This window comes from Oncorhynchus keta, chromosome 18, assembly GCF_023373465.1.
Source record: "Oncorhynchus keta strain PuntledgeMale-10-30-2019 chromosome 18, Oket_V2, whole genome shotgun sequence".
Taxonomy (NCBI): Eukaryota; Metazoa; Chordata; class Actinopteri; order Salmoniformes; family Salmonidae; genus Oncorhynchus; species Oncorhynchus keta.
Genome location: NC_068438.1, coordinates 4,388,249 through 4,403,247, shown reverse-complemented (window position 1 = coordinate 4,403,247; position 14,999 = coordinate 4,388,249). Strand labels below are relative to the sequence as shown.

Genomic DNA, 14,999 nt, shown 5'->3' with positions numbered 1-14,999 from the left:
CTCTCTCTCTCTCTCTCTCTCTCTCTCTCTCTCTCTCTCTCTCTCTCTCTCTCTCTCTCTCTCTCTCTCTCTCTCTCTCTCTCTCTCTCTCTCTCTCTCTCTCTCTCTCTCTCTCTCTCTCTCTCTCTCTCTCTCTCTCTCTCTCTCTCTCTCTCTCTCTCTCTCTCTCTCTCTCTCTCTCTCAGCCCCCGTCCTCCTGCAGAGGAGCCTATATGGCCAGGGTCAGAGCAGAGGGAAACACAGAGTGACGCTATGACTGCAACACGGGAGCCACTATTGAAATACTGCAATAAACAACTCCATTGGAACTGAGACTTGAAAATGATGAATCGTTACATATGCTGATTTTACTATCTCAATTCATCTGTAATCCAGAAAACAATTAAAGCACCATCAACATTTTGTCACTTATAAAGCAGCTTTGCATTATAATTTTCAACTGCACACTAAAATCACTGATCAAATATGACCAATCAATTGCTTTCATCTCATAATTTCCATCTACCTCCATCAACACATATGACATTATTATCACTATTCTGACTATGATAACACAAATATGAAAAAACAACATTGTAAGGACAATGCACATAAATCAAATTAAATCACAAATGTATTCTGAAGCTCTATCTTGGAATCTAATCTTCCATGGTAAAACACAAATTATCACAATGACTTACTGTGTCAGCGATAGCGTTTTCCCCTGAAAAGCTTCTAAACTTTCCCGGCGCTGCTGATGCTACTAATACACAGAGTGAGATGGGAGAACCTGGGGGTATTTTGCGATAATTGGCACTCTGGTCCGTTGCCAGGGGACGGTTACTACGGTGATTAAAAAAAGAGGCTGCCCTCCTCCTATCTCCATAATGTCTTTAGTACAGAAGCTGTGAAAACTGCTGGTCACTACTACACACTCATTTCCGTACGTCTTATCAATGAGATATAGGCGTGTATGCACGGGTTGATTCAAATGTCTTTATTACTTCCTACGTTATTATTTGTGTGCTTTTGTCAGTAAGTTAATTGACTGGAGGTCAAAATACAATAGGAGGTGGTGTGCCGGATTAGTGGATTAGTGGCATGTTGGACATTAGTTAGGCAATTAATACTTGTCAGAACATGGATCAAGTGAGACTGCTGCTTTCTTGCACTATCGAGGGAGCAGAAGATATGGTATTTAACCATTCGGAAGTACACATGGAAATACGTTCAAGCTATTTGTAGCTCTGCTGTGTCGTAGCAACACAATCCACGTTCACAACTAAAGTTGTCTTTATTTCATTTGCAGGCAGCATCCACTTCACGCTGATGGATTTTAGAACTAAAAGGTGGCTTTGAGGTCGAGTGGGACCTTATCGTCCCCCTTTGGGGTCATCCAACACCTCCTCATATACACACGCACGCACACACACGGGCGCGCACGTGCGCGCACACCCACACCTCTCTCTCTCTCCTCAACCCCTCATTGAAAATCAGACAAGCAGATGGTTTAGTCAGACAAGTTCTAGAGATCACAAGGGATCTATCTACCAGTCTTCACATATCCCTTTAACTCCTCTTTTCAACGCCGTATCGACTGCTGTGAATCTATGTAGGCCTACAGTAAGTAGATATTGTGATAAAAGTCCATCAATATTCCCTCTGGATTAAGAAACACATGTATGTCTAAACCAATGGGCTATTCTACCATATCAAAATCAAATACACTTTGCGCTCAAGCCCTCTATTCTCATTCGGTATCAACAACCTTCGAAATTCAACAGAGCCAACTGAGTTCAATCAAGGTTACGGCTTGCATTAGAACCAACGATCCACAACACAGACTCACAAAGATGTCTTTCATAAAACAATGTGGGCTACTATTTGGCAATGCTCATGCTGTCACTGTCAAACCTCCCTCTCTCACTATCTATCCCGCAGTTTGGGAGGAGTGTGTGTGTGTGTGTGTGTGTGTGTGTGTGTGTGTGTGTGTGTGTGTGTGTGTGTGTGTGTGTGTGTGTGTGTGTGTGTGTGTGTGTGTGTGTGTGCGTGCGTGCGTGTGTGTGTGTGTGCGTGCGTGTGCGTGCGTGCGTGCGTGTGTGTGTGTGTGTGCATGCTTGACTTCCCATGTGTGTGTGGCACGCTCACACTAGGCAAAACTATGCCTATTCCAACCATACAGGTCTGCTATAGTTAATTGCACTGGGGGAGGAATAACAGCTTCCTCTACCTTGATTCACAGGGACGGATATGCCACTGACTGACTGACTCCTCAAAACGACACAAGCCAGATAGAGCCACACGAACATAGCTGGTGCGGCCAACCTGTCCCTGAGGTATAAGTACAGGCTTTGAGTACACATTACCTTAGTGGGAGAGACAGAGAGGCAGAAAAGCACATTGAGAGCTCGGACTAATACAAGAGATGACTCCGTAGAGCAAAGATCATTTCCCCAAACATTAAACTCAGTCAAACAGACCTACTCTTCTGTATTTGTTTACGATATTAATTTGTGCCAGCCCAGCTCAGCCGCCTCAAGAAGGGTTGTGTTTAAATGATCTTTAAAAATGGAATAGGAACAGTGGGGCTGAGAACAACATATATTTTCAACGCTTATGTAAATTGAGAGTAAGGAGCATTTACACCTTTTTGGGTAATCGGGGAGGCAGAATCAACAGGACAAAGGCGACAATGTGAAATGTGCGGTCCGATTTTCATGATAAAAGACCAACCAATCTCTCTCTCTCTCTGTTTCTCTCTCTCTCTCTCTCTCTGTGTTTCTCTCTCTCTCTTTCTCTCTCTCTCTCTCTCTCTCTCACACCTATCGCTCTCTCTCTATTGCTCCCCCTCTCTCCCTCTATCTCCTTCCCCAATCCCTCTCTCTCTCTACACCCACTCTCTCTCTCTCTCTCTGTCTGTCACACCCTGATCTTGTTTACCTGTCCTTGTGATTGTCTCCACCCCCTCTAGGTGTCTCTTATTATCTCGCTGTATATATCCCTGTGTTTCCCGTCTCTCCGTGCCAGTTCGTCTTGTTTGCCAAGTCAACCAGCGGTTCTCCTTGCTCCTATTTTTCCCCGTTTCTGTTTGTTTCTAGAACTCCTGGTTTCTACCCCTGCCTGTCCGGACTCCGTACCCCTGCCTGTCCTGACTCCGCAACCCTGCCTGGCCTGACCACGAGACTGCCTATTGTCTGGTATTGTTTGGACTCTGACCTGGTTTATGAACTCTCGCCTGTCCCCGACCTGCCTTTGACTACTCCCTTTGTTACAATCAATATCGTACCTCTAACATCTGCCTCCTGTGTCTGCATTCGGGTCTCAACCTTGTGCCCTTATACTCTCTCCTGCTCCCTCAGACCCCAACACAGCTCAGAAGTGTTGAAGACTGCTCAGAAGCTCCTTTTATCCCCTTTCTCTATCCTTTCTCGAAATCCTTTATGTTGTGTCTGGAGGGTGAAAGACCCTTATTTACCTATTCTTCCTCTTTGTCCTCCTCTGTAGCTATCGGATACGTCAAGCACAGATACGGTCCTGTATTTTGCAACGGGGCAGAGAGACATTTTTGTTATTTTAAATCACATTTTCTGTAGTTCTACACATTTTGCCATGGGGTAAAATGGACATTTACCAATTTTATAGCAAATTTTATGCAATTCTTTTAAAAAATTCAATGTGGCAGAGAGACATTTATGCAGTTTTAAAGCTAATTTCTTGCAATCCAACACATCTGCCATGAGGTTTAGAGAAAAATGTGCTATTTTATAATACAGTCCATGCAATTATATTTATTTTGCCATGTGGCAGAGAGACGTTTTAAAGCAAATTTTTGGGGCAGAGGGAACATTTTGTGATTGTATAAGACATGTCATGCAATTCTTCAAATTTTTCCATGTGGTAGAGATACATTACTGCAGTTTTAAAGCAAATTTTCTGAAATTCTACCATTTTTTCCATGTGGCAGAGCTAAAGAAAGTTTTAAACCTAATTTGATGCAATTATACACATTTTGCCATGGAGCTGAGAGAAAATGTTGCAATTTTATAAAACATTTAATAGAATTTGACTTATTTTGCCATGGGGCAGGGATACATTTTTGTTGTTGTTTTAAAGCAAGTTATCTGCAGTTCTACACATTTTGCCATGGGGCAGAGAGAACATTTACCAGTTGTAAAACACATTTTATGCAATTCTACTCATTTTGCCATTGGGAAGATGTTTTTACTTTGCAGTTTAAAGCAGGTTTTCAGCAGTTCTACACATGTTGCCATGGGGAAGAGGGTATTTTGCAGTTTTATGATACATTTCATACAATTCCACTAATTCTGCCATGTGGCAGATATTTTTTACAGTTTTAAAGGTGATTTCCTGCCAATCTACACATTTTGCCATTATGCCAGATACAGTATCTAAGTGCGAGTGAATAACAAAATCAATGGGGGCCCCTGGAGGTCAGGGACACTGGGCACTTGCCATGTGTGCCCAGTCAGTATTTGCCCATTATTACAACAAGTTTAGATAACTGTCTAGACTAACTTACCAATTTAAAATGTGTTAGCTGACATGGCTAGTTGAGTGACTGACCAAATAAGAGAAAAACTGCTGATGCACAAATTTCGAACTTACAACTGGTGTATTCTACTATTCTAACTCTCAACAATAGCTTGAGACTCAGACTGAGTTCCTAAAAGAATAGCTTACGTCGCTTATGCCTAGAAGCCGGCACGGAGGTTAGTGTCCTCCACCTGTAGGTCTTCTCGGCTAGGGCCTCAACCTTCATCTCAACCTCTGAAAGCACTTTAGACCACTATTCAAGCTCAATCTACCAGTTGGTATGCTGTAGCCCTTAGTGTTAGAGTGCAGGTCTCCATTTAAAACACAGTAATTGTCCCAGGGGTTTCATCAGTTTGATTAGAAGTATCCACCCCATAACATTCGAGAGAGCTAGGCTATGAATAGAGAGGTATTAGGGATTTGTATCTGTGTTTGTGTGTATTGTGTTTTTACTTAGGTTGTGTTGTTTTTCACATTTTCTGCATATATTGTTTTACATTTCTTAAGGACTATTGGAACACTAGTCCTTTGAGAGCTGAAAGAGATCCTAATGAAATAAAATCCATCAAACCTTCAGCTTTTGCTTGGGCATCACCTACTGGACACAATACGGACTTGCAGTCTGGCATGCAGCTCATGGCCACACTGTATGCCACTGTCAGTCTGTGGGGTTGTAGGTCTTGCAGTCGGAGAAGCTGACACAATGTTCAGTCATCTTTGCATTAGACTGCAAAACTTCATGATGGGAGTCTTAGTGCGAACTTAATGTTGAGACTGCATAACTTATCAGGTGAAATAAAGAAATGAAAAGGGGAGAGGGGAATAGCAACAAGCCCACACACTATCATGGCAGCTCTGAATCTTCTACCCAGAAGCCCTTACAGGAGGAGCCAAATAGAATATAGGTATGAATGCATGTCAAAATAAAAGTCTTACATATTACCAAGCCTCACAGTATTGAATAGAACTGTTTTTATGCTGGTATTCAGGTAAAAGTAAAACTATTTTATGGTAGAGGCATTTTGCAACTTTGCATTTATTGTTACATTTATTAGGCTATAAATGTCATACTTCATTTTGAAACATGGAATAGAAACACGGTTTTAGGATGAAATGTTATTTGAAAAAATGTATTTGGAGGCAAAAGGGCCTAAAAACATTTCTAAGAACATCACATACACTATTGACATATGTACATAATGAGTCCAAGGCTTCGGATGGCAGTTTCTGTGAAACCCCTTTCCCCATTACCTCTACTGGAAGTAGCAAATCAAACGAATTAGACGCATTATCATTACCCCAATTTTCAAGTAATAACATATCCAGATCCCAGTGTAAATCGACTGTGGCTACTTATACCCCCTTTGCCCCTTACCATGTGGCAACTGCCACACATTGACTGCCCCAATACATTATTGGTGGATACTGTCTGTTACATGAGTTCACCAGAATAGCCATGGGGGTTAGCCTTGTCCCAGATCTGTATGTGTTGCAGCTCACTCCTCTGACTACCATTGTCACCACAGTAGAGAGGAGTTGGCTAAAGCGCAACGTGATCGAGAGTCAGGATACATGGAGGCCATTGGTCCAAGTGGATTCACACCTGAAACAATCTCAAAGCAGTGTTGTGCAGTATGGATGATGCTTCATGTTTTTAAACCTTGGTGGGGAAAAAAGAACAACGTACCATTTTTCCAGGGGTATAGGGAAACCATGATCAGAGCAGTTGATCCTGGCGCAGCAAATATCTTTACACCAAAACCCAGCCAAACAGACTAGATAATCGACACATTTCCATTGGTTAGATGTGGATGAATTCTACAGTAGTAGCAGTGATAGGTGAGTGAGGGTGGTCATTCAGACATTAATCCCGGTCGTCGGCCTCTGAGGTAGCCGGGGGCCCCTCTGTCTGTTGATTGGTGGGGATGCCCACAGGAGGGCGGAGTTTACGCCCTGAGCTCTGGACATGTGGAGGTGATCCAGGGGGTGGAGCTGAGGGCATGACAGGTGGCTGAGCAGAGGGCTTGAGTGGGGTGGGAGGGGGTGAGGGCACAGGGGTACGAGGGTATTTGCGAACGGGCCGGGTGGGTGCTTCGGGTGAGTGGGAGGATGGTGGGAGGGGGCTGGGGTAACCAGAAGGGGCGAGGTCTGAGGGGCTGATGGAGTTGGCTGAACAATCATCCTCACCTTCAAGACTCTCCTGGAATAACAACAATGAAGGAATAGAGTTAAGCAGATGAAAAATGAAGGGAAAACTAGCAACATTCTTGAAAATAAACTAGTCTTCGGTAATTGAAAAATCTGTGACTTACATCTTCATTGACAACATAAAGAGCCATAGGGCTCCTACGGCCATGGGTTCCATGGGCTATTGTTTTTGGCACCACGTCAACTGCAAATTAAAGAATGTATGAACAACTGCACAAACTGAGAAATGTGTGTAGGCCACAGGTGGCACTTTAATTGGGGAGGACCGGCTCATAGTAATGGCTGGAACAGAATACATGGAATGGTATCGGACACATAATAATAATAATAATAATAATATATGCCATTTAGCAGACGCTTTTATCCAAAGCGACTTACAGTCATGTGTGCATACATTCTACGTATGGGTGGTCCCGGGAATCGAACCCACTACCCTGGCGTTACAAGCGCCATGCTCTACCAACTGAGCTACAGAAGGACCACCAAACACACGGTTACCATGTGTTTGAAACCATTCCATTTACTCCATTCCAGCCATTATTATGAGCCAGTCCTCCCCTCAGCAGACTACTGTGGTGTAGGCTTACTCTGCAAAAAAAATGTGTATTGACTATAACTTTGCCATGAAATCCATCCATCTAAAAAGCTAAATATCTGTAATAGGAAGAGTAAGTAAACTACAAAATTAGCGTGGGGAACAAAGAACACCACACATTCAAAAAGCACTGTCAAAAGCTCCCATCCCTCTCTCCCCTTACCCCCGTGACTGTTGTCACTCCTCTCTACATATACCGGAGATCTCTGCAACATGGCTGCCATGGCAGCCCGCCGCTTCTTCCTTAACCCCAATGAGAGACAAATGGTAGATTAGCGTTTCATATGTGCACTCGCGTAGTGTTTACATTCTGTCTCCTCGAGAACATGTCAACCACAATTGTTTTGTAAAATACAGCACATAGTGTAATTCTAGCCTGGTCCCAGATCTGTTTGTGCTGTATAGCCACAACATTGACAACAACCATCGGAGTAGGCTATACAGCACAAATAGTTCTGGCACCAGGCTAGTGGGATACCATTATCACTGCATTGTAAACAACAGAGATATAATCCCTCCCACACGATGCTATCAGTGTCAGAACCTTAGTGTAACATTGGACATGCGCCTGCAGGACTGCAGAGTAGCCGAGAGCTAGGCCAGGGGATTACGGTTCGAGCCGCCTGCTCCCTGCCTAGTGCCTAAGTCTGGTCCTCGAAAACATATCAAAGCGAATAGGGAGATGGAGGCACAATGTGGAACTCTTACTTTTTAGAGGGCTTCCAGCAGGCGCACACTGTCACCAGGGTGATGAGGAGGAAAATGCCCCCGGTGGTAAGAATGATATACAGGGAACTCCGTCCTAGCAAAGGAATGAAGCCTATGATTAACAGAGTAGTCCTTTCTCAAACACCGCAAACACTTCACCACTGTGCAGGCAAAGAGTCCACTCGGACTAGACAAAGATATCACCTCTCGGGCTCTGGAAATGAGCTACACTCTCCTCTTTCTCTACTATGGGCTTGTCTGAACACGCTCCACTTTAGAACTTTTAGTGGAGGCCACAATAACATCTAATAAAAAAGGAACCGTTTCAGAATGAGTAAAAATGCTAAGTTCTCCTAGTGTGGAACTGGATCTGTTTGTGCTGTCTGGCCAACGTTTGGCGCAACAATGACCATAAGAGTTGGCAAGACAGCACAGACATACCTGGAACCAGACTAAGGTTTTCCATCACTAGCTGTGCCAGCCAAGTCTGTGTGTGAAAGCTAGGATAGAAAGGTGCAGCTTTGAGGCTTTGTACGGAGCTGTATGTAAGGAGAGAATGCAGGGCCCTTACGGGGCTAGTTGATCTCTCGACGCACTGTTGTAGCATCCCAAATGGCAACCTATTCCCTATATCGTGTACTACTTTTGACCAGAGCCCTATGGATCGTGGTCAAAAGTAGTGCACTATAAAGGGAATAGAATGTCATTTGTTACACAGCCCTTGTCTCAGTTGGGGGAAAATGAAGGAAGGATTAGTATGCTCCACTGGGGCAAGACCTCAGCTCCACCGGCTTCCTTTATCTACTGGCCCTCATAAGTAACTCAAGCTTTACACTGGATTACTCTCTCTCTCTCTCTCTCTCTCTCTCTCTCTCTCTCTCTCTCTCTCTCTCTCACTGCTCTGTTTGTCTCTGTCTGTCTCTCTCTCCCTCTAACCTTGTATCAATTCTGTTTCCTCATCATGAACTTGCATCTCAACCTTTCCCTGACAGGTACAGTACCAGTCAAATGTTTTCACACCAAGTCATTCAACGGTTTTTCTTCATTTTTACTATTTTCTGCATTTTATAATTAAAGTGAAAACATCAAAACTATGAAATAACACTTATAGTATCATGCAGTAACCAATCAAAAAGAGATTAAACAAATCAAAACATATTTTAGATTCTTCAAAGTAGCCACCCTTTGCCTTGATGACAGCTTTGCACACCATTGGCATTCTCTCAACCAGCTTCTTGGAATGCATTTCAATTAGCAAGTGTGCCTTGTTAAAAGTTAATTTGTAGAATTTCTTTCCTTCTTAATGTGTTTGAGCCAATCAGTTGTGTTGTGACAAGGTAGGGATGGTATATAGAAGACAGCCCTATTTTGTAGAAGACCAAGTCCATATTATGGCAAGAACAGCTCAAATAAGCAAAGAGAAACAACAATCCATTATCACTTTAAGACATGAGGGTCAGTCAATATGGAACATTTCAATAACTTTGAAAGTTTCTACAAGCGCAGTCGGAGGATAAGTTCATTAGAGCCTCAGAAATCGGCAATTAACTGCACCTCAGATTGTAGCCCAAATACATGCTTCACAGAGTTCAAGTAGCAGTCACATCACAACATCAACTGTTCAGAGGAGACTGCTTGAATCAGGCCTTCAAATTGCTCTAAAGAAACCACTACTAAAGGACACCAATAAGAAGAAAAGACTTGCTTGGGCAAAGAAACACGAGCAATGGACATTAGACCGGTGGAAATCTGTCCTTCGGTCCGATGAGTCCACATTTTAGATTTATGGTTCCAACCGCCGTGTCTTTGTGAGACGCAGAGTAGGTGAACGGATGATCTCCACATGTGTGGTTCCCACCGTAAAGCATGGAGGAGGAGGAGGTGTTATGGTGCTTTGCTGGTGACATTGTGATTTATTTAGAATTCAAGGCACACTTAACCAGCATGGCTACCACAGCCTTCTGCAGCGATACGCCATCCCATCTGGTTTGGGCTTAGTGGGACTAACATTTGTTTTCAACATGACAATGACCCAATACACCTCCAGGCTGTGTAAGGGCTATTTGACCAAGAAAGAGAGTGAGATGGAGTGCTGCATCAGATGACCTGGCCTCCACAATCACCTGACCTCAACCAAATTGAGATGTGTGGGACGAGTTGGACCACAGAGTGAAGGAAAAGCAGCCAACAAGTGCTCAGCATATGTGGGAACTCCTTCAAGACTGTTGGAAATGCATTCCAGGTGACTACCTCATAAAGCTGGTTGAGAGAATGCCAAGAGTGTGCAAAGCTGTCATCAATGCAAAGGGCGGCTACGTTGAAGAATCTCAAGTATAACATATACTTTGATTTGTTTGACTTTTTTTTTGATGATTCCATATGTGTTATTTCATAGTGTTGATCTCTTCACTATTATTCTACAATGTAAAAAATAGTAAAAATAAAGAAAAACCCTTGAATGAATAGGTGTGTCGAAACCTTTGACTGGTACTGTACATGTTGAAGCAATCAAGATAAATATCCTTACTATGGAGAAAGTACTACGACTGTAGTTCTACTTACTGTAGACGGTGAGTTTGACAGACACACTCCTCATGCTACTGATTGGGTTATCCACCGTACAGCTGTAGATGTCATCGTCTGACATCAGCACCCGGGCGATGGTCAGATACTTCTGGTCATGTGACAGGAGCAGGCGCGAGTCGTTGGTCAGCACCTTTCCCCCTTTCAGCCAGCCATAGGTGGGCTTGGTGCCATCGCCGTGGGAACAGTGTAAGGTGAAGAGTTCACTCAACTCCAGCACCGAGGAGGCTATCATTTGGACGTAGGGTCTGGACACAGGTACTGTGGGGACAATACACAACATGTCAAATAGATTCACTACATGTGACATAAAGCATATTCCACTGTTTAGATAGCATGCTTATCCCAGTAAAGGATTTGTGAAGAAATAACAAGCTATCTACTCTCTAAAGTAGGCCTTAGAAAGAACTTATAAAGGCTGCTATAAGATGTACTTTGTTTAATGTGTGACCTCACTTTTTAGCCTTGCACCTCAGTCTGCAATAGCATCATGTGATGTAAATTCACTAAGGTGAATAGTTGGTCAGTTGTTGGACTGTTCATTTTAATACGGTAGCCTGAGCCGTATTGTAAATACAATCTCAAATACAATGCCATTTAGCAGACGCTTTTATCCAATGCGACTAACAGTAATGCTTGCCTAAATCTTTTACATACATTATATGTATGGCTGGTCCTGGGAATCGCTGCAAGCACCGTGCTTTACCAAATGAGCTGCAGAGGAAACTCTCCTACCATCTACAGTGAGGTTGATGTTGCGCTCCGCAGTGAAGGCATCGTCGGTTATGGAGATCTCCACTTCATAGGCCCCCTCGTCAGACAGCTGCAGTTTGTGGAGGAGCAAGGTGCCGTTCTCAAACACCATGATGCGGTCCCTGTACTCGGGCCGCAGGTTCCCGATGATGCTGGTGCCTAGTGACTGGACTACGGTGATGGGCTGCTGCTTGTCCCTCTTCAGCTGCCACTTGATGACTGGTTGGTCGGAGCTGGTGCTGGTGTAGCTGACGGAGAGGAAGGCCTCTCCACCCAACGTGCCTCGGACCAGATGAGCCTGACTGGTGATGTTGACGCCGGCCACTCTGACTGCATGGACACAGCCCAAGACACAAGGTTCAGTGAACACTGTGGCAGACTATACAGTGCTGGATAAAGTGATCGCATGCATGCAGGACGATTTGATGGCTGTAAGTGGTTGATTACTGTCACCACATTCACGACAAGCAGAGTGATCTGGTCTAGTATAAGGTCCTAATAACGAGTATGGAACTTTCTGATGTTTTTAGCTTTTGTATTTATATGCCTCTCACAGATATACAGTATAAAATCAAGTCAGATATGGGCCTATATTTTCCACCATTCCTTAAATTAGTCCAGGAGGAGATCTAACTTTTATTCTTGAAAGCGGACTTTCGAAATCAAGACTCAAAATCCAATTCAATCTACAAGTGAAAACAACGTCCTCAAACCTCCTCATTATTACCGCAATCAATTATCCGGTGAAAGTTCAACAACAGGACAAGACCCTCTCCAAACAAGCCCAACGTATTACATCTGTTTTGATTTGTGCACCATTAATGGATCCCCCTTGAGCATACAGGAGGATGGCTTACAACATAAACCCGCATATCCTCCTTTCGTCTCGTTCTGCCCTGGAAACCACACACAGTAACGCCATTATGCTCACAGTGGAGCTTCCTATAAGTCACCACATCCTCGACCACATGTAGCCATAGGCTAAAGCCACTTACGGGCCCTGTACTTAACGGACAGGCTGTTGCATGTTATGTTGGGGCAATAGAGAGAGAGAGAGAGAGAGCATCTGGCACCGACCTTCCTCGGCCACAGCTCTGCTCCCTGTAGCGTGTCTGCGTGGCATCGCTCGATCGCTGTGGTAACAATTTTCAGCCTGAAGGGGGTTGCCAGGGAGAGGCAGACAAAGGCCAGGATTGTTGGACTGATTTCCTCCCTCCAGTGATATAAAAAACACTGGGAGAGACATGCTCTTTGTGATTGTAGAAGCAGGAGACACAAGGGTTCAGTGATTCTGCTAATAGTGGATGGCCACAATGACACAACACACAGCCACACAGCAGAAGCAGGCTGAGACAGGCTCCTAATGCAGAGAAACCACCACTGCCTCGCCTGGGCTCCAACTCCAAGTCCCCCAAAGCCTCTTCTCGTAATATCATAACTCTTAACCTATGCTTCACCCACTTACATCCCAACAACAGCTCAGCTCACCCAGGCTCTTTTCACTACAGCTGTATGGCTGAATAGACCTGTGCCTTCGAGCTAATCCACACAAGAGGGTACACCAGGACAAAACAACTCTCACTGCCTGGGCCAATTAAATATGTTGTACAGCACTTAGCCTACTTTAACATAATATGTAATGAATTGATCAAGCACATAAAGGAACAATGGTTACCACCAAATCATGCATTATCAAAAAATATATATATTTTCAAATTAATTTGCCAACGAAACAATGTAAAAAATAATTTGTGAATTTAAATAGGAAAGCTGTGTAAATCTCAAATATCTACTCGATCGCCTTATCACATATTACTTGACTACCATGTGATGAACATACTTGCCAATATAGTCACATACATATTCATTCAAACGATCTATTCATTCCTGATTCAGCCACTAGTCCTTCACCACATTGTGTTTCCCAAAAAGTAAATCATGAAGGTTGAAAGTGTTCACTTACCTGCCTGGAAAAGTAGGAGGAGGCCGAAGAGTGAAAAGTGCGAAGGAATGGCTGTGTCTTCTTTCGAGGAAGTCGTCCTCCTCTCCTCCTTCATCTTGGGTACAGCGCTGAGTCCCTCTCCCACCCAATGAGCATGATTTGTCCACTCCAGGCACGTCCCTGAGAATGCACAAGACTGCAAGACTGGGCTCAGCTGCCTGCATACTCTGAACCCCAGCACTGAGGACCCCAGCATGAACAAAAGCACTGTGTGTGTGTGTGTGTGTGTGTGTCCTCAGCTTTATTAGACAGAGACATAGACAGATAAGCACAATTTTATTATTATGCTGGGAGGCTTAAGAAGACAGCTACATTTAAATGGTGTTATTTTCTGTACTGCATTTGTATGGCTGTAAAAATGTGCTATTACCAACGATGAGATCATATCTTTCAAGCATATGCATATGGTTTCAATATATTTCAAAATATTGTGTGATTGAAAACAAGTGTATTCAGTAACAGTACCTTAATTGTCATTCCTACAGTGCTGCTCGGAATTGCTTAATAAACCAAAGGCTTTATAAAAGGACCCCACTCGGAGAAACAGAATAACTGTTCTTGAAAAACAACTAACTGCTATCCTCGACTACTGTCCCCACCCCCTCCAGACTCTAAATAAGAGAGAAACAGTGATTATGTGTTAGTCCACACCTTAAAAAACTGTTTCGCAACGAAAACAAGCAATTATTTTTGGACAAATTCAGGTTAGTCCCTCCCTGTCACGGCCCGTTTGCTTCCGTTTGGTTATTAGTGCATACACCCCAGATGTAAGATGATGGGAAGAGAAGTGTGGGAAGTACTCAGAAAAACATTCCATGTGTTCCCAATGTGGCCACTAGGTGGTGCATTAAAATCTGGAAATCAATGAGCACAGAAGTAATACACGGGAGACATGAACATTATGACACCGTGATTGATGTTGTTATAACATGTTTTGATATTTCTGATAATCTTATCATTGTGACAATACCTGCAATTCAGCTTCTTGTTGCAGCATGTACACTGCAGTTCAGACAAGTGAAAAGTACATCCTGTCTGACACTGTACACTGCAGTTCAGACAAGTGAAAAGTACATCCTGTCTGACACTGTACACTGCAGTTCAGACAAGTGAAAAGTACATCCTCTCTGACACTGTACACTGCAGTTCAGACAAGTGAAAAGTACATCCTCTCTGACACTGTACACTGCAGTTCAGACAAGTGAAAAGTACATTCTCTCTGACACTGTACACTGCAGTTCAGACAAGTGAAAAGTACATTCTCTCTGTACACTGTACACTCCTCTCTGACACTGTACACTCAGACAAGTGAAAAGTACATCCTCTCTGACACTGTACACTGCAGTTCAGACAAGTGAAAAGTACATCCTCTCTGACACTGTACACTGCAGTTCAGACAAGTGAAAAGTACATCCTCTCTGACACTGTACACTGCAGTTCAGACAAGTGAAAAGTACATTCTCTCTGACACTGTACACTGCAGTTCAGACAAGTGAAAAGTACATCCTCTCTGACACTGTACACTGCAGTTCAGACAAGTGAAAAGTACATCCTCTCTGACACTGTACACTGCAGTTCAGACAAGTGAAAAGTACATCCTCTCTGACACTGTACACT

The 14,999-nt window shown here is 43.5% G+C and overlaps 1 protein-coding gene across 3 annotated transcripts; it reads right to left on the bottom strand.

Annotated features, from left to right (window-relative positions):
- Positions 1–5,551: 5,551 nt before the first annotated feature.
- Positions 5,552–13,673, bottom strand: LOC118397086 (hepatocyte cell adhesion molecule). Of its 3 annotated transcripts, XM_035791530.2 has the most exons (8): positions 13,344–13,481; positions 12,458–12,613; positions 11,363–11,710; positions 10,607–10,888; positions 8,045–8,138; positions 7,500–7,579; positions 6,846–6,925; positions 5,552–6,733 (listed from the first exon to the last, which is right to left on the bottom strand). In XM_035791530.2, the coding sequence occupies exons 1-8, from the start codon at positions 13,435–13,437 to the stop codon at positions 6,398–6,400; spliced, it is 1,470 nt and encodes a 489-aa protein (XP_035647423.2). In that variant the 5' UTR covers positions 13,438–13,481; the 3' UTR covers positions 5,552–6,397. The 3 variants fall into 3 exon arrangements, with proteins under 3 accessions (XP_035647423.2, XP_052323168.1, XP_035647424.2); XM_052467208.1 differs by lacking the exon at positions 12,458–12,613 and having other exon boundaries at positions 11,363–11,706; positions 13,344–13,673; XM_035791531.2 differs by lacking the exon at positions 12,458–12,613 and having other exon boundaries at positions 13,344–13,485.
- Between the last annotated feature and the right edge of the window lie 1,326 nt (positions 13,674–14,999).